Below are 26697 nucleotides of genomic sequence, written 5' to 3'. Positions count from 1 at the left end.
CTGCTGACCCTCAGTTCAGTTCATATGAAAGGTGGTTCCACAAATGGGAAAGCGCTCTCACCAAGCATCTACAAGAGACGGTGATAAAAGGGTTGGTGAAAATAAGAAGAAAACGCCCTCTTTGTGTGGAAGAAGGTCATTTTTGATTTTACATCTTGAGCAGCAGCACCATTAATCAAATGTCATAGTTATTTTCATTAATGATGAAAGTGATTTCATTATTTTTAATTGCAATGTGATTTTGAGGACATATAAATGTAATGTCTTTATGTATAATTTTGGATTGACTGTAAACAACTGAAAGACTGTGTCTATTCCCAGTGACACACTCCAATGTACAGCGGTTAATAAAAACATCTTCAGGGTGACCCGGTGTGGGACAGAAAAGATGGGGTAATTAAAAGTACAAACACAGCAGAAGCATGCAGCTGCCCATGAGACGTACACGTTCATGCCCCTTATTCATTTATTGAACCTTAGTGCCGTCTAGAGGTGATGTTGTGCATTACATGTTTGGCATCAGTTTGATAGTTGTTCAGCTGTTGGCTAAACCATCCTAGCAGGATGGTTTAGCCAACAGCTGAACACTATACAACTACGCAATCACTCTTCTATTGCACAACGTGAAAATCATGACACTTCACATACTGAATTTACAATAGTTCAAAAGGCTACTCGGTGCTGAAAGTTAGTACTTTCTTATGTAATGGTCTTAGAAAGACTCTAGAGGGCGCACATACACTTTTAATGAGTCAGACTCATAGACATAACACACAGGTCAGACCTGTGCTTTAAATGTTCAAGGGGGAGCAGCTGCCCCTCGTTGATTTTCAGCAATAACTTGTGTTTTTTGTTTATTTATTTTATATGAACATTTTTTCGACCATTATTCTTGCAAAATGCAGGCCCAGGCCTATATATTTCCTGAAAGTACTTCATGCTCTTTGGTGCATTGGCGGTCAAAGTAATAATATCTATATTAGGCTCAAAACAGAATAATACTTTTGTTTTCATGGTCTTTTCTGACCCATCACATTTCGAGGCTTGAAGCTTCGGCTGACATTATAATAATAAACTAGACTTTCCATTTTATAATGATACATATCTATAAGAATCCTGGATGTTATCGAGAAATACAGTACACGTGCTGAAGGAGAGATCAGCATCCAGGTCGGAGATATATGGAAATTGCAAGCATTTCTTTAAAAAGATAAAGACGTTTCTGATTTAATTTAAAACAGTAACAAAAAACCTTAAGGAGGACATGTGACAGAATCATTTTCAATTAGAAAGTGAAGCAATAAAAACAGCATCAAAAGACATCATAAAATGAAGCCTGTCTGCACATACAGCATATGCAGAGTTAATATATTGTTAAAATATCAACATTCATTACTACTTAATTATTGAACTCTACAAGAAGAAAGACATTATCAAAAGCTCATGCTGTATTAAAAATCAACATGATACAATTGGTCATTGTGAGAATTTAAACTATAACAAGAGGTAGAGCTATGAAAACAGCATTTCCCTGCTACAGGAAAATAAGATTAGTGTAACCAAATGGTTCATTTTGTCAATGTAGTATACATTTGTCAAACATACAGGGAACACTGTCCATGTACGGCCAGTCCAGAGGGCTGTAGCATATTCTGTTGATTGGCAACATGTAGCAGGACTTGCATACACAAGCAGGAATTATTCAGTCAGTGAGGCGCAGCAGGCAAAGTAGTGCCAAGACAGAAGTGAGTAACTGCATTAATAGAAAAAAATACATTTGTTCTGTAGTTAGTACGCTCTTCACTCTCTCCTTGCAGTTCATGGGTCTTGAAAACATGCCAAAGTGTAGCTTGACTGATTAAGTTAGGATGCTTGTTGCAGCACAGATGAACCAGTGCTGACATTGCTCTACAGAGACGTTTCAGACCGTCGGCCTTTCCAGTAAAATGTGTTGTCTTCATCATAGTCATCATCTGGGTCCATGTCTATTCTAATCTGAGGCACAGACTTCAGCGGACTCATCTCGGGGCTGAAAAGCACACAATAAAACCTGCTTTAGGCTTTATTCGAACATGACGGTACAAACATTTTATCACTTGTGTAAAGCTGGTAGTTAACTCCTACTCAAATGTGTGCATGTATCATCATATGTATACATCCATACTTGGAACAGTGTATTCTGCGGAGACGGATTGGGTCATTTGAGCACAAAGCAATTGACTAGAGTCTTAGTGAGACAGGATTAGTGTTTTAGAGCAGGGGAGGAACCATGTCATCAGTGTGGATCATACTCATTCAGCCTCCTCTCTGCAGGACATGTGCCACAACCAATCAAATGTCCAACACATTAGACAATGTCATCCCACAATGAGTCTATCCAGTCAACAGTGTCAGAAAAACTGATACTGAAAAATTCAAAAAGGAAAGGGGGGTCGGTTTCTTGCAGTGGAACAATTGCTTGAACCTGGATTCTTCTCCATTTATTGTTAATCCAATTATGCACTAAATATCATGAATGCTGTTTGTGGCTATCAATAATGTCCTGATATCACAGCAGCTTTTTGCACATTGTCCCAAAAGCTAATCCGCTCCGAATGGTATTTTCGTCAGCACTGTTCCCACAAGTGAAGAGCAGATGGGGGACATGTGACCCTCCACAAATGACCTGCAGATTTTGGTCATCAGCTGAGGTCCAGGGCATAGCATAAAAATGCAATCTCTGTTCCAGCTGCATAATCATAGATCTCAATATTTATCCACACGATGAAGCCGTGTTGTGGGATTTAAGCCGATTGGTGGTCCTAAACAAACCTATAATGAGCGTCTAGCTTTAAGTTGCCGCCGGGTAAGTAACAGGGTGGCTGGGAATTTCTGTCAGTGCACTGTAAAAACATTAGTGCGAAAGTTGTCAGAGGAAAAAGTATTGACTGATACGACTATTAATTTAGCTGCACAGGACAAGAATCCTACACCAGGTGTACATATGGCTTGTCAAGAAAAGTAAAACAAATATATCCAAACTTGATAAAGCTTTATAATTTGCAACATAATGCATTGGGATTTGTTGGTGTTGTTAAGTGTAAATGTTGTTTGAAAATGATCAAACTTTTTCATGCATTTCATGCACGTGAACAATTGCGATGCACTGAGACGTTTGTGAGAGTTATATATGAAGTGTCGTAGCTGCAAACAATGTAAATCCAATCCTCATTGTTTGAAAATGGAAGGAATGGGGGCAGCAACTCTAGGGTTCAGGATAAATGGTATGACGTCACTGACCTGGACATGTAGTCGGCCTGGTAGTAGTCCATGTGCTCAGCATGATGTGTGGTGTTCAAGAAATGCAGGGGACTTCTCTCCTGTTAAAAACGTGTGAGTTAAAATGCTGAATGCTTAAGCATTATGGCAATGATCAATGTTTTAAAAGTGTGTGCTGTGTGGTAGCAGTTGTAGATTATAGTGCTATTACAATTAAAGCAAATGTTATGTTAATGCACTACATTCAATGTTAAGAAACAGCAGAAGAAGCAAACAAAAACACATATGTAAAGATACAATCAAAGTGAAAAAGAAAATTAGTTTTATGCAAAACAGAAAAGTAATGGAAACAATGCAAAGGTCAAAAGGGAGTGAGAGGCATCTGGCAGACGGTCAGGAAAGCAGAGGAAATGAGCTAAGAAAAAAACGTGAGCTAGCTGCTGGTCCTCAGGAGACGGTCTCTACTCACTGTCAGAGGCCTGATCACCTAAGAAGGGCTCTTGCTCCATCAAGTTCATAGGGATTTTAATGCTGGGGACTTTCTCATTGTAAGGGTAGTCGGACTGTCACAGAGAACATTACAGTGGATTTTAGATTTAGCTTTTTTCACATAGTAAAAAAGATATATATGCATAAATACTTGTTGATTACAAAATGTAATGGATACTAAAAACCCTCAAGGGGCTTAAAAGGTAGCAACCTCCAGATTTCATGAATTTTACAATTGAAAATAAAATCATACCATTAGTTTATGAAGGTTCATGTCAACCTCCAGGGCAAGATACATATGTTAAAAATGTCAAACAAGTGGACAAGTGCTTAACTCCTAATTGATGATGAGCATTGGATCGAAAAAAGAAAAACATCAACACATAAACTTGTCCAGTTGTTAGAGGTTGCTGTTTTAACATAAAGACTCAAAACACAAAACATACATGCAAACGGTTGATTTACTCTGACTTATGGTATAGTTTGATATGTTGGCAAACATATTGATTGTTTTGAATGTTCAATGGAGTAATGACTGTGGATTTTGTAATTAAGTATAATGTCGTCAGCATACAAGCTAATTTTATGTTGTATTATGTTTGAGTCGAAGTAAAATCCCTGATATTTGAATTCTGTGACAACTTTTAAATTGTGTTCTGCTATTGAGATTTGATGTTTAATTATTAGCAAAGATGACAGAACCATCTGCAAACATAAGAGTGTTGCAGCTCTTGCATGCCAATAAATACTGAACAGAAGTGGACCAATCAATGAGCCTTGTGGCACTCCAGTTAAATATGATAATGAATGGGGTTCATGATTATCAATTTGTGTACCGGCTGAAATGTAAGATTTGAAAAGAGTAACATATTCTGTAGAAACATTAAAATACAGTATAGCTGAAATATCTGATATTATGCACTATCCAAGACAAACTTTGTGTCTTCACCTGCTTAAATATGCATCTTACCTCTTCACCATCACTGTCTATGCTTCCTCGCTTCTTCTTCTTCTCATCTTCCTTCTTCTTTTTGTCCTTTTCTGGGATAACGTCATCTAAGAATCCGAGGTCATGCTGAGAAAACATGTAGTCCATAGATTTTCTGACCGCAACCAAGGCTAGAATCTAAAAGAACAAATCACATGGCTTGTATTAGTAAAATGCAAATTTCCTTGGCAGAATAATAATACATGATGTAAAGATAATCTACATTGCATTATACAATATTTATTTCTGTAATCCTCTTATTTGATAGTCTTGCACTTGAATAATGTCATGTGTGATACACTTGCAACTTACCATCACAGGGAACACAATGGCTGCCACGGTGGACTTGAGAATCCAAAGCATGGCGAGGCACAGCACCTGAATGAAAGTGAACAGGTGCACCTTCCTGAGGGGCACATGGCGCAGGTAGATCAGGTCAGGCTGATGCTTCGCTGGCATCAGGAGCAGTTTCAGCCGGTCCATGAACTGGAAATTATTACATATTCATCTCAAACAACCTGGGGTGTTATCAACTGAGCTATGATGAATGATTACCTGGACTCCATTTAGAGAGGCCACACCCATGTACAGAAAGACTCCATACAACACAGGCATGGGGATGAACTAGAAAAAAGGTGTGTAAATGTGCCGCATGTGGAATATGAAAAGTAAAATAAAGGAGTTGGTGTCATTAGTGAAAGCAAACCTTCAATATGGGAGACATAAAAACAGACAGTCCCGTCAGGATGAACACAAAGACTCCAGTGACGCGCTGTTCTCTGCAGATGAGAATTATATCACACATTAACTTTCTGTGCAGTCGGTGATTTATAACTTTGCATCTGAAGTCAAAGACTGCTTGTTCAGCTGCCACACTGAGACAGCCAATAAATTAACTCTAGAGTGGACATATCATGCATAATTGTGGCTTATACAGTTGATTTTGGGCACCTCGGTATTAATACTTCAAGTTTTACATGTATAATTTATATTCAAATTAATGTGTGTATGGAATTGAATCTTGATGGGCTACACTGCTCTGTTTTACGCATCTTGTAAGTTAAAGGGACTACATGGAGTTTTAAAACGTTGAAATGATGTGCTTTCCTTCCCCTACATGTTCCAGCACTGTCCGGAGGTGCAGAATGAGCCCAGACCTGTTCACCACAATTGCCTCGAAAATCCTGCACTGTCACTCAGAAAGTTGTTAATTCGGGTCTGAAGTGCCGTCATGCACAAGCTTAATATAGAAACTGCAGTTACGCATAAGATCTGAGGTGGCAGTTGTGAGTATAAATATAACCAGCAAATGAATGGCGTTGTGATGAACACAGTTTGAGTGCTGAACTCCTCAGAATGGGTTCGGTGTTGGTTTAAAGGGACTAGATGCAAGTTGGTCATTTTTATTCTCACTGCTGCCACCACAGGTCTTACTCGTAACTGCAGTTTCTATATTATTATGTGCATGACGGCACTTGGGACTTGAATTAACAGCTTTTTTAGTGACAGTGCATGATTTTAGAGGCAGTTGTGGTGATTAGGTCTGAGCTCATTCTACACATTAGGACATTGCTGTAACATGTGGGGGGAGGAAAATACTTCATTTCAACATTTTTTAACTCCGTATAGTCCCTTTAAGGGTTTTGGAAAGGACAATTCTGGGTTCAAGCAACAACAAAATCAAAGAAATACGGATCGGAGGATTGCAGTAAAAGAGGAACAAAGACTAAAGCGAGTGAAGTGAAATACTATAGCAGGTAGATTTTTGATGAGGGAACAACATTATAACACAAAAGCCCAAAAATGTCAACTTTGCCTGATATGTCCCCATCATTAAATGTGTCTAGATAAGAAAACAAACAAAGGATGTGTTTGACAGGGAGCTAAGGTGGCGAATATAACTTAAAACGTAGGTAATAAAATGATGAGTAAAACAAGCAGTAGGCTATTAAATGATCTGAAAATGTGTAGGTCACAATCCTATCAGAGAAAAATCTGCTTATTAAACTTCGCTACATCCATTTGTAAGCGACGCTCCCTTATATACACTAACTGAAAGATAGATACCTGACACCCAGGAACTTGGGCTGCTCTCCCGGAGCGGACGTCTCTGTCTCCATCTTTAGACTGTCGATGTGTGCGATGGAGATGACTGTAGCAGCCACATACCAGGGCAGCCCCATGAAGGAGCACACAACCATCAGCACAGCCACCCAGAACAAGTCCAGATGGTAACCCGCCCCTTTCTGCCACAACAAACACGCCGCTGGTCAGAGTTCATGCAGGGTCACACGTACACAGAGAAAAACACACAAAAGTCCAAGACATGCATCGGCCGGTGCAGAAGTCTGATGTAGCAGCTTGTTTGTATGTCAGTTGCCCAATTTGAAGAGGTAATGCAATAAAAAGCTACAATATGTAATAGAAACATGTATGTATACAATCTAAAAAATATATTTAATCATTTTTGATAAATTTAACTCTGGGGATCACGCCTATGAATCACAGCCGCAGCTGTTACTGGCTGAACTTTTCAAGTACATGCTCAGTTTTTTCCATGCAGTCACTTCCATGAAACATCTCTCACTCTCATGAGAAGAATGACAAGCATATTTAACTGCGGTGTGAGTGTTACCTGTATCCTGTACAAGTGCGGAGGATAATGTACAGATCTCTCGGTCAGAAATAAAAGTGCATATTTGTACCACTGTTTGGTTGTGTGACTGACCTTAAGCTTATTCTCCTTCCTGTTGACAATAACCGCAGTGATCTGTTGGTCCATGAAGATCAGTATGGTGACCAGCAGTGCGGGCAGAGCGGAGGCCAGGTAAACCCACCAGGGATTTCCTCCGAACATGGGCACAAACCAGCCACGCGTCGGATTGGTTGGCTAATACGACACGGTTGCCAAAGTTAGCAATCAAACACAAATGATGAATGATGAATTATAGACACTGACCTTGAATTCAGTTGGCACAATGAGTTTAGGGGTTTCTACTCCAACCAGCATATCCACGCCACAGAAGATGAGGATGGCCAGAATGATGGCAAAGTCGCTGATCAGTTTCCTCACCTACAACAATAACTGCTCATTTTTAAGTGAAAGGGCACAGTGTAAGAGTGCATTTCCTGGCGTTTAATCTATTTCTTCCCTCATACTATGAATAAAATGGAATTGATGAGACTAAAACTACAAATTCAGACATTTTTGTAGCACACTCAAAGCACAAACCAACAAGAAGTTCAGATGAATACAGCAGCACACTCACTGTGGTGGGGAAGAAAGGGCTGGTCTTAAATTTCTTCAGACACATGGAGCAGGTGTAGGTCCCGAAGAACAGGATGAAGGACATGAGGGCGATATCTGGCACAAATTTGCAGGATTCACCAACGAGTTCACCCTTGTACTTCAAACACTCACTCTTTGTCAGGGTGGACCAGGTGCTGTTCATTGGCTGGGCAGAGAAACCGCAAACAATCAACAGAAGTTGATTCTTGAAATTCCTGTTCTTGATATTACAAGATGACACTCATATGAATCAGTGTCGCAGCGAAAAGTGAATACTCACAAGCTCAGTGGCATTCAAGATCCACATTGCAGAACCATCCAAAGAATTAGAACCAAGCTGGGAGGAGTTATCTGAAAACAATGTACAATATAAAGAATGTACCTGGGACTTTTGTGGTTTTCAATAAATGAAAAAGTTACCTAATACGAGGGGGGCCATGCACGCACAGTCATACTGCGTGACATACTGCAGTTTATAATCTGAGTGGATAGGGTAGTGGTCTGCCAATTTGATCATTTTCTTGAAGGCATCGTAGATAAAGATGAAGCTGATGAGACTGGCAAAGCCCTCCTCGGTGAAGCGTGTGAAATACTGAACCAGGTAACTGGCATCAGTGGCCACAAGGATGAAACAGAAAAACGCAGACCACAAGCCGATCCACAGTCTGAATTCCAGGTAGTCAAAAGAGTTATCCCTGAGAGAAAGAGAAAATAAGGGTTTCTAAATGAAGACAAAGATATTATATAAACATTATGTAGCGCCTCATTACGTTCTTTTCTTTTTTACATTCACTGTAATATTTTTTTCACATTATACATCACAGTAAATCGTTTGCCTCCAGTTGTGTAGAGAGGAAAAAGTTGGCAACCCTTCCAATTAATCCAGGCTTGGTGTTACAGCCCCAGCCCTCCAGTCTCCCTCCATTTTGCATTAGTTTTGGTTGTGTGGCTAATTTCTCTTTGTCCTCCATGGAAACCTGGCTGTGGGAGCCCTGGCCTGGGGTTGGAGGACTCGTTTCGAGCTCAGCTCTGGTTGCCGCAGCCACTCCTATAAAAAGCTACACCTCTCACATTTTGAGGCTACTGGCCACAGAGGCCAGCATGCCATTTTTGTCTGTGGTCCTTTGTGTGAAAATACTTTTTTCACACAAGGAACACTCGTTTTTGATATCCTTAAGTTGTGTCTGCCGTTCATGTGTCATCCGTTTTGTTTAGGCCTATATGTGACACTTGTTTTGAGACGGTTACCTTATTTTGATTAACTGTATTTAACCTTTTAACACCTTGGTTTTTGTTACCATACTTCCTTTGCCCAAGCAGAGCTGGGTCGCAACACTTGGAATAACACATTTCTAATTTTATGTGGGTTTTAGTCAAAGCTATTTATGTGTCCTGCTGCATACTGCAGAAAGGTCCTTTGTGTTGTGTGAACAGTTTGTGCTTAAGCGTACAGGCTGAACTTGTAGAGAAGCCGTTCAAACACTAGAACAGGCCCAGTGCTGCTCAGAATAGTAAGAGGTTGTCCGGCCAGCAAACAGAAGACTCCACCAGCAATTGCTGTTCCCAGAAAGCTTTCCAGGACACCCTGAATCACAAACACAAAACTGTTATGAGGACATCGGCATTTTCAAAGAGAAATTTAATATATTCACAAAATGTTCATTTGACCTGCATGTTGTTAGTAGCATCGCCCAGAAGACCCCCAAAAGTAATGGCATTGGTCACAGTTCCCAGATAAATGAACAAAATAGCAGACAAGGCCTGTATGTTAAAACCATCAGTGAAGTCACTGATGAAGAAAGGCGCTTTTCTTTTTATATCAAGTATGAGGCCTCCACAAAATCTGCAATCACAATGCATGTTATGGGATGTTTAGTCCCTTAACAAAATCATTTCAAGAATTGATCTCATTGTTTCCTACCTGCCAGTATTTTTAAGCTCGTCTCCTATTGCATGACCCCCTCCTCCATGGCCACCATCATGAGGCATATCACCATTCATCTTAGGGTCTCCTCCTCCTCCTGCTCCACTGGCGTACATGTTTTTTCTATAACACAGAGGATACAAATTCATGCAACCAGAACAGCAACTCTAACACCCTCAGTCCCATCCTGACACAGTACAGGTTTTATGTGAATTATGTCTTTATGTTTTCCATAACTGAGAACTATTCCATTATCTGAAAAGGCTGAGATGCTGCAGTGCCTGAAAGAGGCCTCCTATTCTGCAGACACAGCAATGTGACCAGATACTGATGCATGTTTAATGTCCTCCACTCACTGCAAGAGTTCCACGCTTGCAAGAATATTAAAATAATTTGGTGAAGTATCCCTGTGCTGTCCTACTAACACATGTCTGTTTGCTGCTAGACAGCCAGCAAACCAATACAAAAAGTTTGCTTTCTTGATTTAGGGAAGTTTACATCTAGTAGTAGATGGTAAAAGGGGCAACTACAATCTACATTTACATGATGTCTGCAATAACAATTTCTATCATGAACTGTAGCATATTTACTAAACGACCCAATACTGATGCCGTGGTATCAATCACCAATCACTGTGCAATTTGTGTCAAATGACTTGCTAGCCAACTACCAACTTATTTATAACTTTTTAACAAACGTAGAAACTTTATAAAATTGCCAATGTCTTTGACCCAAGTTCATGACAATCCTGTGAGTTAATACTAAATAACAGTCAAAGACATAATCTAAAACAGAAAATAAATACCACCATTACATTCTACCAATTGGTTGCTGTTGCACATTCATTCTGACTTTTATGGGTTTGGTTAAGTATCTCTTAAACTGGTTTGTTGCTCTTGTAGTCATGCTGAACATGTCTAGTTTAATATACAACCTACATACTGATTTACAGCCTCAGCCTTGTACAATCAGTAGACAGGTGTTGAGCCGGTGTAGCAGGCCAAGTTAACCCTTGCCCAGATTAAACCTGGCTATACAGTAGTTTGGCAACTATACAATAAGGCTAAAAACACATACAACTAAAGTTTAATTATATTTCATACTATGGTAAAAAATAGTCTAGGCAGGATTATATGAGGTAGCCAATCTTACAATGCCAATGTACTAATGATGTGACATAAACGACATAATGAGTCTGGAATGGTTAAGGGTTAAGAGAAGGTTTTTAGGATAGTTGTTTTTGTTGTTTTGGGTTTTATGCAAAAGGAAGCAACGTATCATGCCTAAAATATAACACGGCAACAGTAATAACTTAAAAGTAGATACAGTCAAGTAATTCTTGTTTATGTAACAACACAAGACATTATGGAGGTAAATGATTTGATCAGAGGGGGTCAAAAATGATCTGTGCTATAATACTGTATATCCCGAATGCCGAATATGTAGTAATTTGCTTACAACATATATATTTTTCATTTTAGTTACATCTATCGATCCCCCTGCATTTACTCTTATGTAGAGTCTCAGGAGTAGCTTTGCTTTGGGCAGTTACAGTTACAGTATGTTCCGGTGAAGCCTTTTAATATATAATTATGAATTGTCATCATGGAGCTCAACTGCCCCGCCCACCTCCGTTCCAGCACTGGTTCAGGAAGTAAAAAACCTACGCAAAGCACACGGAGAACATGCCAAGTCCACACGGAAAGGTAAAGCCTCGACCGGTCCCGGATACAAACCCAGGACCTTTTCTTGTGTGGATATTTACCACAAAAAAAAAACCAATAAATATGTACTTTTAAATGTATTTTTTGTTCTTTTTTGTTCTTTTTTTGTTCTTTTTGAAAAAAATATATGGAAAATGATTTTGTTAAGTTTTGGATAAATCTTCAAACATTTTATGTTTATGAATCTATTTTAATGGGACACTGCATTTTAATTAACAGGTAATAGTGCTGTAAATGTGCCGGATTTAGCACAGAGCGACTTTCCATCTGCAAAAGTATACCTCAACCTTTTGTCCATCAACAACCAAATACCAGCATAGCTTCCATCATTCTTTTAAACTTCTTACTTAATATAAATAAGTAGACATGTGAACTTTTACTTCCCGAACAATCCATTCAGGGGGACTGTTGAGCTCTATTGTACGGTTTTTACTGCTCTACGAGGCAGCCAATTACACAAGACCTATGTAAGTTGTTACTGTGTGTGTTGACGTGCTGCCTTGGTGGACGTTGCAGCAGTCTAACTCGAACTAACATAAACAATACACATTTTCCAAACACAGAAACACCGAAGTTGTCTAAAAGACCTTTTGTCTGAAGAGGGAAGAGTCTTTGGGGGCTCTATCCTGATTGTAGGATCCCACTCGCCGGGAGGAAGCACAATGACCTCATCCAAGAACTCATCGATACCAGCCAGCAGATCCTGCCTGTCCTTGGCCTTATAAGCAATGTCATGGAAGATCTAGACACAAGCAAAACATGTCGAAGCATTCAACTGTGAAACGTCCTTGAAAGCAGGCAGTCAGGTGGACATGCACATCCCAAGGTGAGTACGATGGTGAAGCTGAGGTAATGCTCAACTTACCTCGTCTGACATTAAAGTAGCAATAGCTCTGCCTATTTCATGATATGACTTGGCCTTTCCCTTTGGTCCCAGTAGGATGAATAAAAATCTGTATGTGGAAAGGAATTTTGGTTTTAGATCAGAAATTATGAATCAAAAAGTCTGAACAGCCGATCCAGATGTTGAAATAATAAAGCAATGAATTAAAACAATTAATAAAAAAAACAGTATGTCTCAAAAGCAGTGGTCATGACTCTCACCTTGTAGGGACAGGCACCTCGGTCAGCGCTCCCAACATAACAGCTTGCTGCAACCGGACGAATGCTACAAAAGGCGCATCCAGGAAATCAACTTCACCCACAAGGACATTAGAGGCCTCGGCGTCTCTGGGCAACTTCTTCATGAATTTGTTCTTCAACTAAAAGTACAAAGGAAGAGAAGAATTGGGATATTAAGCACTACACTCACGATCCAAGAAAACAAACAAAAAATAATACTAAAAGAAAATAGAAAGCAGCAAGCTAAATGAACTTAGACCTTAGTGTTTGCCTTTTTTTCTTCTACATCAGCTCAAGATTACAAGAGAGCAGTGAAGAAGATCATCGGTGCTCCACTCTCATACATTTAGGTCCTTAACACCACTCCAGCAAAGCCCTCCTCACCACAGTAGTATCCACCACACACTCTTCAATGTGCTGCCGTAAGGGAGGAGTGAGTGGAGTTTCTGTGCCAGGTCCAGCCGACTGAAGGACAGTTTCAACCACCTGGAAGCTATGAACCCTGTCCCTTCCCTTCCTCTGCAGTGCATTCACAAATTGTGGTCCACTCCAGCCTGCCCAATTATGTAAAGTACAGTACGTATTTTTAGATTTTTGTTCAACACTGTTTGCACCATAACACCAACTCCTTTTGTACTTGGCGTGTGGTAAAATGTACAGTAAAGCTGACTTTGGCTTTGGCTCCACCGCAGTAGATCCAATCAAAGGCCGTTGAGCCTCTTGGTCCGTACGTAAATAATTGAGTGGTGAGGTTAACCTGTCTAACTGCACACTGTAACCTGTGAACTGTAACCTGTGCACCATGCCAATCCACAAAACACTATCCCCTCCTGTGTTATCTCCTTCTGCTGCTACATGGAAAAGAACCAATATCTAATTCAATAATTATGTATTTTGTCACATGGAGGTAAGAGTGGGTTACTTTTTGTCATATTCCTATAGCAGCAACAAATTGCTACAAGAAAGCGATTGAATTGAAGGCATTTTCACATGACATGAACTTCCTGTCAGCTGAATCCTTGTGTCCCCAAAACAATTTACTCTGTAACTCTGACCTAATTTCCCAATCCCAGTGGGAAATGTCAAGAATTTATATGCTGAATTAAGTGAGGATTTTTTTTTTTTTTAAATACTCTTAAAGAAACAACCCTTACAGTTTCTAGTCTGTCAATTTATATACAGTTGAGCCCATTAAAATAGATTTTAAGTAAAAAAGTTTTACTTAAATACAAAACAAACTTAACAGTTGGCAGAAGGGGAGAAAATATATTTTTTCCGTATATCATTGTCTACTTTGCTGGATCAAGTCTTTGTCCAGAAGAAACTACACACAGAGAATAAATGAAAGAGTTAATGTAGTTGTTTTTGTTTTGATCATTTTTATGTAAAAGCATTCTCCTATTTTCAGAGGCTGTGACAAACGTGCCAATGATGTGAGTGTGCAGGGTCAAAACCAGACTCAACACACGACACTGTTAATATAGCAAATCAGGCCTGGACACCTCAAAAGGTTACAGCATGACAGCAACAAGCTGACCTTTGGTGCACACATGAAAGGCCTGCTGTTGTAAAAGCAATCATTTACATTTCAGTTTTTGTCATAGCTCAAAATCAACCTTGACCTTAGCTTAAATATATAACATGACGATGACCAGGGGATTGCAGATTCACATGTATTAGCAGGACTGTGACGGTAACTGACCTGTTCCTTCTCTGGTTTATCTGAAATGTCATTGAGGCTGCTGGATGTTAGGTTCCGGTGCGTCGTGGTGGGACTATCTGTTCAAAGAACAATCAAAATAAAATTATGCCTTGAAAAAGATTGTAGAAAGGAATAACCAAACCTGATCCATGAAAAAGAGTGGCTCACTGACAGTTTGCTCCACAGGCAGTACAAAACAGACAATTTCACCCACCAGCCACCACAAAACAGAAAAGCACCTAAATCACCCACTACCGTCTTGTAAATGAGTTTATACTGTATATAATTTAAAAATAGATAAATGCACAGCACAGTGGCTGAGAGGCCAGTACTCCTGCCTATCATCATGTTGATTCCCTGGCCATGTGGGGCTATTCTGTGAAATACGCCTACTCTCTGTGTTTGAATGGTTTTCTCCAATAACCTTCAAAATGCACAAATCACATTAGTGGTCTGGACCAGTATTAAGATGGCTTGCTGCTTGACTTACTTCTGACTTACTCCTCTACTTTGGCTACAACTAGTGCAACCAGCGATCCTTTGGTTTACACTGTGCAGTTTATGCTGCTCGGTGTGGTGATGTGATGGACCTGGGTTTCTTCTTTATAGTGTATTGTATACAGACCAAACCTAGCTCCACTGCTCCTAACCAAAGTCAATGAAGGATGGGTTACATTTCCCTGCAGGGACAATGAGGTATACCTTAAATACCCTTCTTTTTCAGGACACAAATGAGCAGCTCTGTTCATTGTGTAAAACTTCCCTACAAATTATGCGTATCTAATTGGTGGTGGTAAGTGCCTTTGGACTTCTGACCGTGATTTCACCTCCATTCTGCAGATGTGACATGCAACATTTTTTCCTCTCACGACAACCACAAATGCTGATGCTAATACACATTTTCACATTTTGTGAGCATTCTGGGTAATAACATGGTTGTCAGTATGATGCAGCCAGTCAAAACATTTAAATTTAGACCTTAACTTTATAGATCTATCTGGATCTTTTAGGGATTTCTAAGGGATTTTCATGTAGTTTTATGCAAAGTTAGTTCAAAAGCTAATAGTTATTTTAATGTGAGAGGATGTTGTGAATCCTACAACTACTGTATACAAAGACTACCCATTTGTAACTTACTAAGCCAGTCCATGCTAGTACTCCTCTGGGTGTTCAAGTCCTCCATAGACATTCGACTGGACAAGCAAGTCAAAGAGGTGTCAAGAGGACTACGTGCTTTTAGAAGCATCAGCAACAATCCAAGTGAGCAGGGGGTGGGGCAGAAAAGATGACAGAGAAAGTCAAAGCAGGTGATTGTTAGCCAAAGAAAAGTCAGCCATTATAAAGTCGCATGTGAAAGTGTGAAAAAATCTTTTACAGATAGGTAGAAAGCTACACAAGATAAGGGTCTGGTCATTAAAAGACCATGAGTCAAAGGACAAAGTTACTTCCATGCAGTGAACCCTGAATCTTAACAGAAATAAGTGAGTGGAGCTTGCCAAGTCAGCTTTTTGAGCTTTTTGTGACTAAACTTATTAAAATTTGACAACATAGAGCATTGCCTTGTTGTCAAAATGTAGCAAACATCTTGAACAATGAATAATGTAAAGTTCAAATGACTTCGACATTGTATTCATTAAAATAGCTTTGAGGTAATGTACTTCATTACAGTGTTTAATAGCAATAGCATGCAGTAAGGCTGTCACAATGTGCAATTTGCAGAATGTTAAAGGGATATTTTAGGATTTTTGACATAGGGCCTCATGTCCTAGTTATCCAGAGTGTTGATGATTTCTGGAGATTTTTTGTTTTTTAATTCATGCAGTCCTTATATTTGAAGAGTTTAGTGGTGCTAGGCTAGTGCTAGGCTAGTGCACATGTCTATGGTAACTAGTAGCCTGCATTAAAAACCTCTTCAAAAACATGGGGTAGTCCTCCAAACGTTGCCGTATCTGATTTGGAGAAAGCTCCTTTGTGAATTCCACGTGTAGTAATGCCGGCCGCAGGTAAACAAACTACTGTAGATCCGGTAACCTAGCAGATCACGCCGCCACTGCATAGCTTAAAACCAGGAAGCTGATGCTGCTCAAATTTAAGTTATTTTAAACGCAAAATGGTTATATTAAAAAAATTCAACAGTCAACACAGACATTTATATCGGTAGTCTGGTGTTACAACTGATTTGCCTCAGGTGCACTGTGCTTGGGTCCGACTGTTTTTAATGCAGGCTACTAGTTACCATAGACATGCGCTAGCCTAGCCCTAGCCTAGCATCACTAAACTCTGCATGAATTAAAAAAACACATCTGATGATAGTTATTTATTACAGATGTATTTATTACAGCATGTTAGAATAGATCAAATTATAGATCAAAAGGAAAGTGACAGCCCAAAATGTTAGTTAAAATGTAACACTTTGTTTACACTACCTTGATACATTGTACCTAACTGAAGTACAGTGTAATCTGCTTTGTAACAACCTGTAATGACTTGTACCTAAGTACATACGGACACAGTGGAATAATGTATATTAGTACTTTGGAGGTAAATAATGTAATAACTAGACACATTATGGTTAAACTACAAATATTATTCAATTGTGAATGTAAAACCATAATACAAGTTATTACACATTGTTACATAGCACATTACATTGTACTAAATCTGGCTGGTACAATGTATCAAAGGGTAGTGTAAAATAAAGTGTTACTGTTAAAAGTGACCACGTTATTTGCAGAAATATTTGTGAAATGTCTCATTAGATTTGTTTACAAAAGAATGAAGAAGCTACGTGTCTCTAGCGCTTCAATATCAAAATAAAACTTTTAAAATTGGCAAATATACCTTAGTAGGTCAATGTATATTTTTATTTTTACTTTTTGCTATGTGGTTTTGGTATGCAAAAGACTGCACCAAACTGGCATCATTATTACCGGCTTCCTGGTTGGTAAACAGCCTACTTGCACTGGAGACCGTTTTGCCAATGTCAGCCAGGGAACGCAGGTTGGACTTCTTGGTCTGGTGGCGATGTTTCCGTAGCAATGTGTACATCACCTTGTCCTTCAGATCAGCTTTCAGCTGGCCATTTTCAATTTGGTTGTCAGTGATCAACTCTGTGATGGAAAAAGAACGCACTCCATTAGGGTTAATGTCAAACTCTACAGGTCGGTATTACTATGAACTTCTTAAAGTTCTTCATCCAATACAGCAAATCAAAGTAAAGAATCCTGCCTGTTGTTGGATTACATGGAGATTACATGGATTACATAAATAGATTACAACAAAAGGAAGTTTGTCAGCATAAATGTGTCATTTATGCCTGGTATTCTGACTGAAAAAAATGCTTTTTAATTGCTTGCAGAATGGAACACTTTCATGTCAACTAAGTAAATTCAGCTTTTATTTCAGCTAGTATAATTAAGGGTGCAATTTTTACTTCAGGTCATTGGCATAAAACATTTTTGTAAATGAATAATACAGAAAAGTTTAAACATAACACAAAAGTAATAGAAATAAATGTAAGCCTAATTTTTTTTTTTTTTTTTAATTATATAATTTGGATTACCTAGGTTTCACAACAGTAGCAGCTACAAAGTTGCAATAAAAGCATCATCACAGTCCAGTAGAAACTGTAATTCCATATGAAGAGCAGTGTGGCATGACAAATGACTCAATCAAAGGGTTTAGCCTATTTTTAAAAAGAAGGTCAGATGCATGAAAGCAAGATTGCAGCTTAGGGCAGTTTAGCATTTTTGTGTGGAGCTAGTGCTGCTAATGGCACAACAGTCAAGTTGCCTGGCATCAAACAGGGGGCCCAGTCTTACAAAGCCTGTGTGGGACAGGGAACACACTGAATTACGTCACATTAATCACTTGACTGTGGAGGATTCACGCTGGCCCAATAGTATAATCATAAAGAGCTCTTGCCACCTTAATATGGCATCTTCAAAAAAAGTATTAAATCTATTTGACGTTTGTCCATAATTACACATTACACGTACAATAAAAACCATAACAGATAAATGATTAAAAATGTGTTTGGCAGAGAAATGAGTATATTGGTTTATGGTTCGGTAAATGTTCACGAACTTACCAACAACCTGAGGCAGAGTGGAAGCTTCCATATCCAGCATTATGGTGCCCTTCTCTATACAGGTGCGCAGTTCAAACAGGCTGTGTAAGGACAGTGTGGCCACATGAGGTTTACTCCAGCGTTCACCACCTTTCTCGACCTTCTCCTCAAACTTAATCCACCTGGACACACAAAAATGTACATGGGTTAATGTGACGAAGTATCTTATTGTTGCTTATTGCTTTAAGTAAGTTGCAACTTGTGGATTGTCAAGGGGCAGTGTGATGGAAAAACAAAACAACTGACTGCTTTCTGGGGATGGAGTTTACTTTAGTCACTATGATTTCCTCAGTCAGTTTCCTGAGAGAGTAGTGCTCCATACTAATGATGCCACTTGCAAGCTTCAAATTAAATGCAAACTAAAATAGCTAAAACGTTTTACAATATCATACATACACCCAAGCAAGAGGGATTCATATTCTCTTATGATACAGGCCTTACCTGGCGGTTTCCTTCCACTCCATCTCCTGTCCATCCACAGACAGAAGCTCGTCCAGCTCAGTGAAAAGCTGAGGGGGTGCTGGGCCATCGTCGTCTTCCCCAAGGATGAAGCGGATCCGCTCTGCTGCAGGAGAAACTGTGGAGAGAGGAAAGATACTCCTGGTCACAGGCGTGCACTGGTGGCCATTGGGTATGGGATGTGAGTCCTTCTTCTGCTCCTCTGGTAGGACTTCTTCAGTGACCTCAGGGGCATATGGAGGTGGTGGGACTTCTGCCAACACCTCCTCTTCTTCCTCATTTTTCTCCTTATCCTCCTGGTTATTGTTGTTCTCGGACATGTTAAAAGATCCCACTGCCCAATCAGCTGATCCTGTTTTAATTGTTAGAAAGTCGCGAGTAATGCAGCGCCTAGAGCCTCATTACAGTGTGTGGTACAAGTGATAGTCACAGTTGCCTGCTCCAGCACTTTGTGGAGTAGTTCTAAAGAGGGGGCCAATGGGGTTTGGGGGTCCCCTTGGTGACAGTGCCCCACATCTCACCCTCCTCCATGTTTGAACAGCCTTCACCATTGGCTCTCCAGCCTTGGCAACATGCCCTGGAGATCCTGATTAACAATTAGGAAATGGACCATTCTATTCCAGAAGCTTCGCTTTCCTTCCTATTCACTGCCATTTGAATATTTAGAGAAATGAAAAAAGAGGCAGAGGCCTTTTGAAGAGGTCATACTTTTAAAATACTTTCCTAGAGTATTCGGGCATATTGCAACTAGTTGATAGAGTCACTGCTACTCCAACTCTTTGAACTTAACAATGAGAGCTCTAAAGTAATTACAATCCCCTGCACGAAAGCAGGACCATACATGCTGCAGACTGTCCACAACAACAAAGCAGCCGACCCACATAGGCCCCTGCCCATTATCGCTGAAGCCCTGGTAATCACAGTCTTTTGGCTATTGTTACGTAACGTACATGCATAAGTATGACATAATGTACTGTAATATATTGTTTCTTTTCTTTTTCTTTTTTTTTTTGGTATGGAATGGTTTTTATTTTAACAGGGACAGTGCGCAGTTTAACAATGACCAGAAAGGAAAGTTGCATTGTACCAGGTTAAAGCAAAAATGCTAATTTCCACCTGTAGTCCCTGGTAAGGTTGATGTTACATTACAAGACTGATTCTAAATATAGATGAGTATTTGACCATGGATTTATACATTTTAACATCATCACTGACATACATTTGATCTAAATAAGATTGAAACATTATCATTATTGTTCGTAAATTATTTAAACCTTTTTCCTTGAACAGACACTCCTTCATCCCGCCGTTACTCATCATGAGTGCAACTTAGATTTTTTAGAAGCCATTTCATTTAATTCAGAGTTGAACATTATAATACGTATATACATGAATGAAAATATATGCAGTGAATGAAAAGGAGCAATCTTATGGTATCTGCCCCTTTGTTAACCTTACAATCACTTACTTCATTTCTGCTAATTTTGTCTTTTACAATATTTACAACTATGCAAACACAGTAACAAGACAGTAATCACATACTAATCACATACTGTGATCAGTATGTGATTATAGTTCTAATAGGTGATCAGTTTGCAGTAAACAATCCACTGTAAAAGCATAGAGGCTAAATCTTTATTTTATTTTCTCTGTGGGGCCTCAATGACTGGAGGTGAGGGTTTAGACATGGAGCTAGAAGATTACTAGGTGGGGTAAAGACTGTCTGCTAGCATATTCTCTGACCACTACCTGTATAATAATACCTTTGAAAAAATAATTTACCTGTGCATCATACACGTTTAGCTGACTCTTATATTGTGTCAAATGCACCGTTAAATATATAGATTTACTGAGTAACAATGGATACCAATACAATGTGCAGTACGTTAGGTAAGCTGCGAAGTGAAGGTGGTGGTTAGGAGGAGTGCACAATGAAAAAGAAGAAGAGTAAAGGCAAGCACCGAGAAAAGTGATAGAAATAAATATCCCATCATTCAAACGCAATTTCAAAGCTGTGTGAGCCATAGCCAAGACCTAGGGGCGCACAAAGAGTACTTTGTCCAGGCAGCAAGGGCTCATGGGATAGGGGATGGAGGAAGAATGCCCGCTGTCCAGCCCAGAGCCTGGTGTGATTGCTACTTAAGAAGTGTTTAGTCCCACTTCTGACATGCATCCCACACAAATATTCTATCTTGGTGCCCTTTTTACAACTCCATGACGGGCTATGGGGGTTCTCATAGCACATGCATTGTCTGTGACTGTACATAATGACAATGTAACGTGGCATTTCTCATTCAAAGCAAAGACAGGATCACTGAGGACAGGAAATGTTTTCCATGCCTCACAGACATTGAGTATGCGGGGCAGCAGTCTCAGGGAGCAGAAAGGACTAGACCTGAATGCAGAGTGCCACCCCCAGGGCTTCTCTCAGACCTCAGCCCAAACAGCACAGCTCTTCTGCTGTGACAAGTTCAGATCAACTCGCACAAATACATAGCTGCAGGACCTAATAATGTGAATCTGCCCATGTGTGCTGCATGCCAGGGATGGCACGTATATGTATGACATGACCGTATGGTAAACAATATTGCAATAGAAGTAACAGGAAATTAGACAATTTAAATAACAACAATTAGGCTGCATACGGCTACTTTGGATTTCATGACCATGTAAGCGGATTGTTAAAGACCCAGACTGCAAAAGCAAACAGATCCCAATGGGGCTTTGACAGGTAAAATGTGCTGCACTACAAAATATGATCAAAGTCTAAACAATAACAAAATATTTTATTGAATCTATGTTCAAAGAGATTATTTCTATAATCATAATCAGTTCCCAGAGAAAACATTTGTGAAACAAATACGAATTCACTCCTACAGATGAGAAAATGTATTTTGTCTGGGCCTCAAAAAGCAATAAACTGAAATATAAATCTGGAAAGAAAGTATGTGCTGTATTGCAATGTCTCTCAAACAATGGAATGTTTGTGTGGATTGGATGTGGTGGGAAATCTGTTGGCACAAGAGCATTTTTCACAACCAGAAAATGTATCAGTGCTTTATTTTCAAAATATACAAATACGAAGAAGGTGGTTTGTATAAAATATATCAAAAATATCCTGTAACATGTTTATGCGTATGCTTTGGGGTCAAATGGTGAACAGACGCATATGAATCCACACAGCTGTATGAATCCCTGCAGCGGACATCTGACCAAACAAAGGGATTTCATTCTGGACAACAGCAAAGTGTTTACCCCAGGGGCCACAGTGTTCCTCAGAATACAATATTACACTGGAGGCCAGACACAGCATGTGTTTCATGTCTGCAGGTCCCAAGCATGCAAGGATTATTATTGACACTATATTATACAGATGTTGTTATAGGTTAAATGCACAGCGAAAAAAAAGTTCAATATCAATCACAATCTTAGTTTACAGAATTGCTACTCGTACATCATCACTCATAAAGGAGGGTATGATCACCTCCCATAGTTTTGCCTTGCTTTCTGGTGGTTGCAATCTAATGTTTATGGTACTCGTGTGTGATCTGCAGTTCTGTATTTCTGGTCTGTATGTCTATGAATAAAAATAAGCATTTACTGTATTGTAATTTTAAGACAGTTGTTTGATGTTTAGGCTTCAAACATACTCCAGTGTTTTATTATGTTTTGTGGTGTATGCAACGCTACTGTCAGTACTGAGAGCCAGATGGGCAGACTGTAATCTATTCTTTGATTGGATTGAAGAAAATCCCCTTAAAATACACCAGACATAGTTGGACTAAGGATAATTCTGACATCAGGAAAATACAAATGTAAAATATAGGAAAATAATCAATACATGAACTCAAAGGCTAAATACTGATTCCCGGTTGTGCTATATGACTCAATGAGGCAGCAGAGAGCAACAAAAGGTCTTGGCTTTACCTACAACAACAGTAATCTCATTGAAGATCTACCAAACATAATAGCAATCCTTGAACCCAATGTCTTGCGTTTGCATCATCATTTTGAAAAAATAAAAGTAAAAGAAGAAGGGGAAAAATCCCCAGGTACAGTATATCAAATGTTCATCATCCAAACATTCACTTCACTTACACAACAGCTGAATTCAGGAACAATTCTCATTTTCGAGTGCTCTAACATAACCCTCTTTGTTGGTGAAAGTTTGCATGTTCTGTCCGTGCTTTCACACTAGAACTGCAGTGCCTAAAGGCCCATTAGTCTTTACTGAAGGACAAGCCACAAAGCACAGCTCTGGTACAAGCAAATATTCACATGCACAATGTCACACAGCCCGACAAGCAAGGACAAAACCCTCGTGCTCTAGCACTCACACCATCACGACTGGATACAATAGAGTAGACACTCTACTCTGCTCACTTTTCTCCCCCAAAATTAATTCTGCTGTGTCTAAACATCAATGCTATTTATAGGCATTGAGTGGACTCAGCAACTGCTTGTGGGGTCAGGGGGAGTCACTGAGGCTTTTTGTGTCGAAAAGGAGTGCAGAGGGATAGACAGCAGCAGTAATGAGACTTGACGTGGGTCCATCAGAACTTACTGAGAGGTTTGAGGATGCTACTGCTGGCCTCGTCAGTGTTTTCTGTGTCGGACTTGTCATCCGCTCTCTCCTTTCTGTCCTTGTGGCCAGTTTTACGTCGGTGGCGCCGCCTTCTCCGGTAGCTTTTGGGTACCTTCACCCCAATGTAAATAGTATGATGTCCTAAAAAAGAAAAGAAAAACATTAACTTGTACCTTTAACTCTTTCAGCTTAACCAATAATAATCATCCCCACAGTGTAGATATTCTTTACATGTTAGTTTTTTTTAAAAAGTCCACGCCACTTGAAATTCTGATGGGAAGTCCATTTTACGAGAAGTTTTGTAAGTGATTCCTGTACAGCAAATTGCCAAGTTTCAATTCCCACTAAAATGATATGTTTGTATCCTAATTCAACTATACATTTCAGTTAAGGCTTCCCGCAGTTTTTGTTCCAGCTCAAACCCGTTTGGTCTCATCATTGCCCATGAACCTGAATGAACCTGTTTTTTGGGGACCTTCAGTTTGGGAGTTTTTGACGATATAATAATAATATGCTGACATGATGAGGATAATAATAGTGTTTTCAAAATGAAACATGAAAGAGACTAAAAATGTTCATAAATGCAGTGTATAATTTAAAGTTCAATGCCTAATAAAGCAAAGGTAAGGTAAAGCTAAAATCAATCAATTCATTTCATTTTCTGAATTAAAATTTGGTGGTATTATTCGATCATAAAAGTTGAATTGTTGTAAGTAAAAAGGTCAATAAGCCACAAATGTAATATGCAAATATACCAATAAGGATGCTCAGTTTGGTCAAAAACAGTGAATTCCCCATAGAGTCATTTGCCTCGACCCTCATTCAAAGTCCTGACCGCAACCAACTCAGATTCTCACGTGCTCGGTCACTGGGCAAGCGTAAGGAGGTCGCAGTACACAGTCAAATCAAATATTTGGAAAGAAACGTGGGTAGCATGTAGCAGCGAAAGAAGCTGGCACGACTAAATCACAGTTGTCTGCAGTGGTTTCAAGCTGTCTAGGAAGTGGCCCAACAAAAAGCACACCGCAATGTTTACTGGCTCCTCCAGTTGGAAACATGTTCTGTGACCATATGTTGCAAGCGGATTTGCTGAGATATAATGCTGAATCACAATTGTGTTGCTATTGCATTTGGGAAACGGTTTGTACTGAGAGGCTGAACAAAAGGCTCTGTATAATAATAAAGTCTCGTACTGTCATGTGAAGCAATGCTGAGCCAAGGCACCGCGTTGGACCTAGGAAGTGACTGCTTTGAAACAACAAACAATGACCTCTATGAGACACAAGAGCATCCATTATTCATTGGTGTCACACAATGCCTTGACGTTTGGGGTTCATCTAAATTCACTGACACTAATGGGAAGGGCATCACACAATAGAAAAAACAGTCTACATGGTCATAATATTTCACTCAGAGACCATCTTTTTACATAAGTTGTATGAAATGTATAACTTGCTATGCTATGCTTACAATTTATTTGAAAAGATACACATATCAGTCTAGGTGTTTCTAGCAAATAAAATGACAAAAATAAAACAGCACAGACGCCGTCATTGTTAAAACTAACTGGACATTGTCAGTAAAGTCATGACCAAACACAGCCTCAAGCATATGGTTAAGCGGCGTATTTGTAAGAGAACAAAGCCCTGAGACAGTAGACCTGATAGATGAGAGGTAAAACAGAGCGTGAAAACCTCGGCACAGCCTGCACGGTCGCAAGAAAAGAGCAGAGACAATAAGGAGCGTGATGGGAGACCAGAATAAAACACAGCTGAGACATGGAACGGCGGAGAAAGATTTGTACTCTGCCAGAGCAGCTTTGTGAAACAACTTCCCCCTTCTTTTAACTGGATTCTTTTGAAGCTGGCAGTAAAGTGCACACGGACTGAAATGAAATCTTTGTGTTTGCGGGGAGGTTTGTTGGTGCACCAGATTTCTGAGGAGACGCAGCGCTGAGGCCAGTTTCCTCAGTAACTGCTGCACTGGGACCGTCCCCCCACAGAGAGCATGGCACCAACTCATAAGCACCCAGTGGACTTCAAAAACCACCAAATGTGGCTCTCAGTAACCGGGCCTTTTATTAAACAAGTCAGGTTTGCGATTACAGAAAGGTTGATTTTATACATGCAAAGTTAAGTGTTCTGTGAATCACAGGGCAGAATAATTTTGAGATAAAACAGCACTTTATTCTCATTACCATATTTATTCTGATCATCTTTTTTTTTACATTACTGCATAAACTCAAGTAGAGACCTCATAAGACCCTATGTGACCTCCACTCATCTACATGTTTGTAAATTGATACAGAACCCAATTCAACTGGACAAGACTACTGGATATGAGCCAGTTTCTAAGCCTGTTTGGAAGTGACGTCATTGCTGAGTCAGTCCAAACTTTTTTCCAGACAGCTCCATTACAGGAGGGCATTACGTTGGTCACTCGGTGAGAATTCATGAACAAAGGAGTTGGACAATTGTTCATTTCTGATCAAATATAGTAATAGATACATAAAAAAAAAAAAACATTACTGGATGTACCTGACATGGTTTAGGGGTAGGTATTTGGACGTGCTGGAGGACACTAGGTTCCTCTCTGTTGTTGTCTCTATCTGAGCAGATTAGTGCAGTGAATCACAAGCAGCGTGTTCTATATTCTCTCGAGCCAGCTTGGTAAACAGGTAAACTTCAATGTGCGTGCAGGAAGTGAGTAAAACTTAACACCATTTTGAGACCATTTGATTGATTAATGATTGATAATGAAGTGTGTCCTGTCTGAGGCCACTAAAGCATTGCATTGTCTCGGACAGGTCTGTTGTTGTCATTTATGCCCCCCTACTCAAAACATCCTCTTCTAGATTGGACACATAGGCTTACCTTCCACCTCCTCCTCGTCACACATGTGTTTGAGCAGGGACGCCCCTCGGTCAAGCACCGCCTCATCCTCCATCCTGTAGTAGTAGAAGAGGAAAAAAGACTGCTCACACTTCTCCTCCAAAGACAACGTGGAGCCGTAGCGCTTGTATGGCTCA

The 26697-nt window shown here is 39.7% G+C and overlaps 2 protein-coding genes across 3 annotated transcripts in view; both read right to left on the bottom strand.

The window, feature by feature from the left end:
• Positions 1–26697, bottom strand: part of grsf1 (G-rich RNA sequence binding factor 1) — a 121137-nt gene that overhangs the window by 73678 nt on the left and 20762 nt on the right. The window lies entirely within an intron of this gene.
• Positions 1238–26630, bottom strand: slc4a4a (solute carrier family 4 member 4a). 2 transcript variants are annotated; one of them, XM_079577114.1, is made up of 25 exons: positions 26543–26630; positions 23649–23810; positions 19067–19202; positions 18587–18747; positions 17427–17606; positions 14497–14573; positions 12777–12934; positions 12538–12625; positions 12260–12414; positions 9946–10071; positions 9693–9867; positions 9476–9609; positions 8445–8719; positions 8305–8375; positions 8005–8190; positions 7695–7808; positions 7464–7625; positions 6803–6981; positions 5442–5514; positions 5291–5359; positions 5048–5221; positions 4718–4873; positions 3728–3821; positions 3280–3359; positions 1239–2029 (listed from the first exon to the last, which is right to left on the bottom strand). In XM_079577114.1, the coding sequence occupies exons 1-24, from the start codon at positions 26613–26615 to the stop codon at positions 3316–3318; spliced, it is 3222 nt and encodes a 1073-aa protein (XP_079433240.1). In that variant the 5' UTR covers positions 26616–26630; the 3' UTR covers positions 1239–2029; positions 3280–3315. The 2 variants fall into 2 exon arrangements, with proteins under 2 accessions (XP_079433241.1, XP_079433240.1); XM_079577115.1 differs by lacking the exon at positions 3728–3821 and having other exon boundaries at positions 1238–2029.

Source organism: Gobius niger (assembly GCF_951799975.1).
Source record: "Gobius niger genome assembly, chromosome: 1".
Taxonomy (NCBI): Eukaryota; Metazoa; Chordata; class Actinopteri; order Gobiiformes; family Gobiidae; genus Gobius; species Gobius niger.
This window is presented reverse-complemented; position numbering and strand designations above follow the sequence as displayed.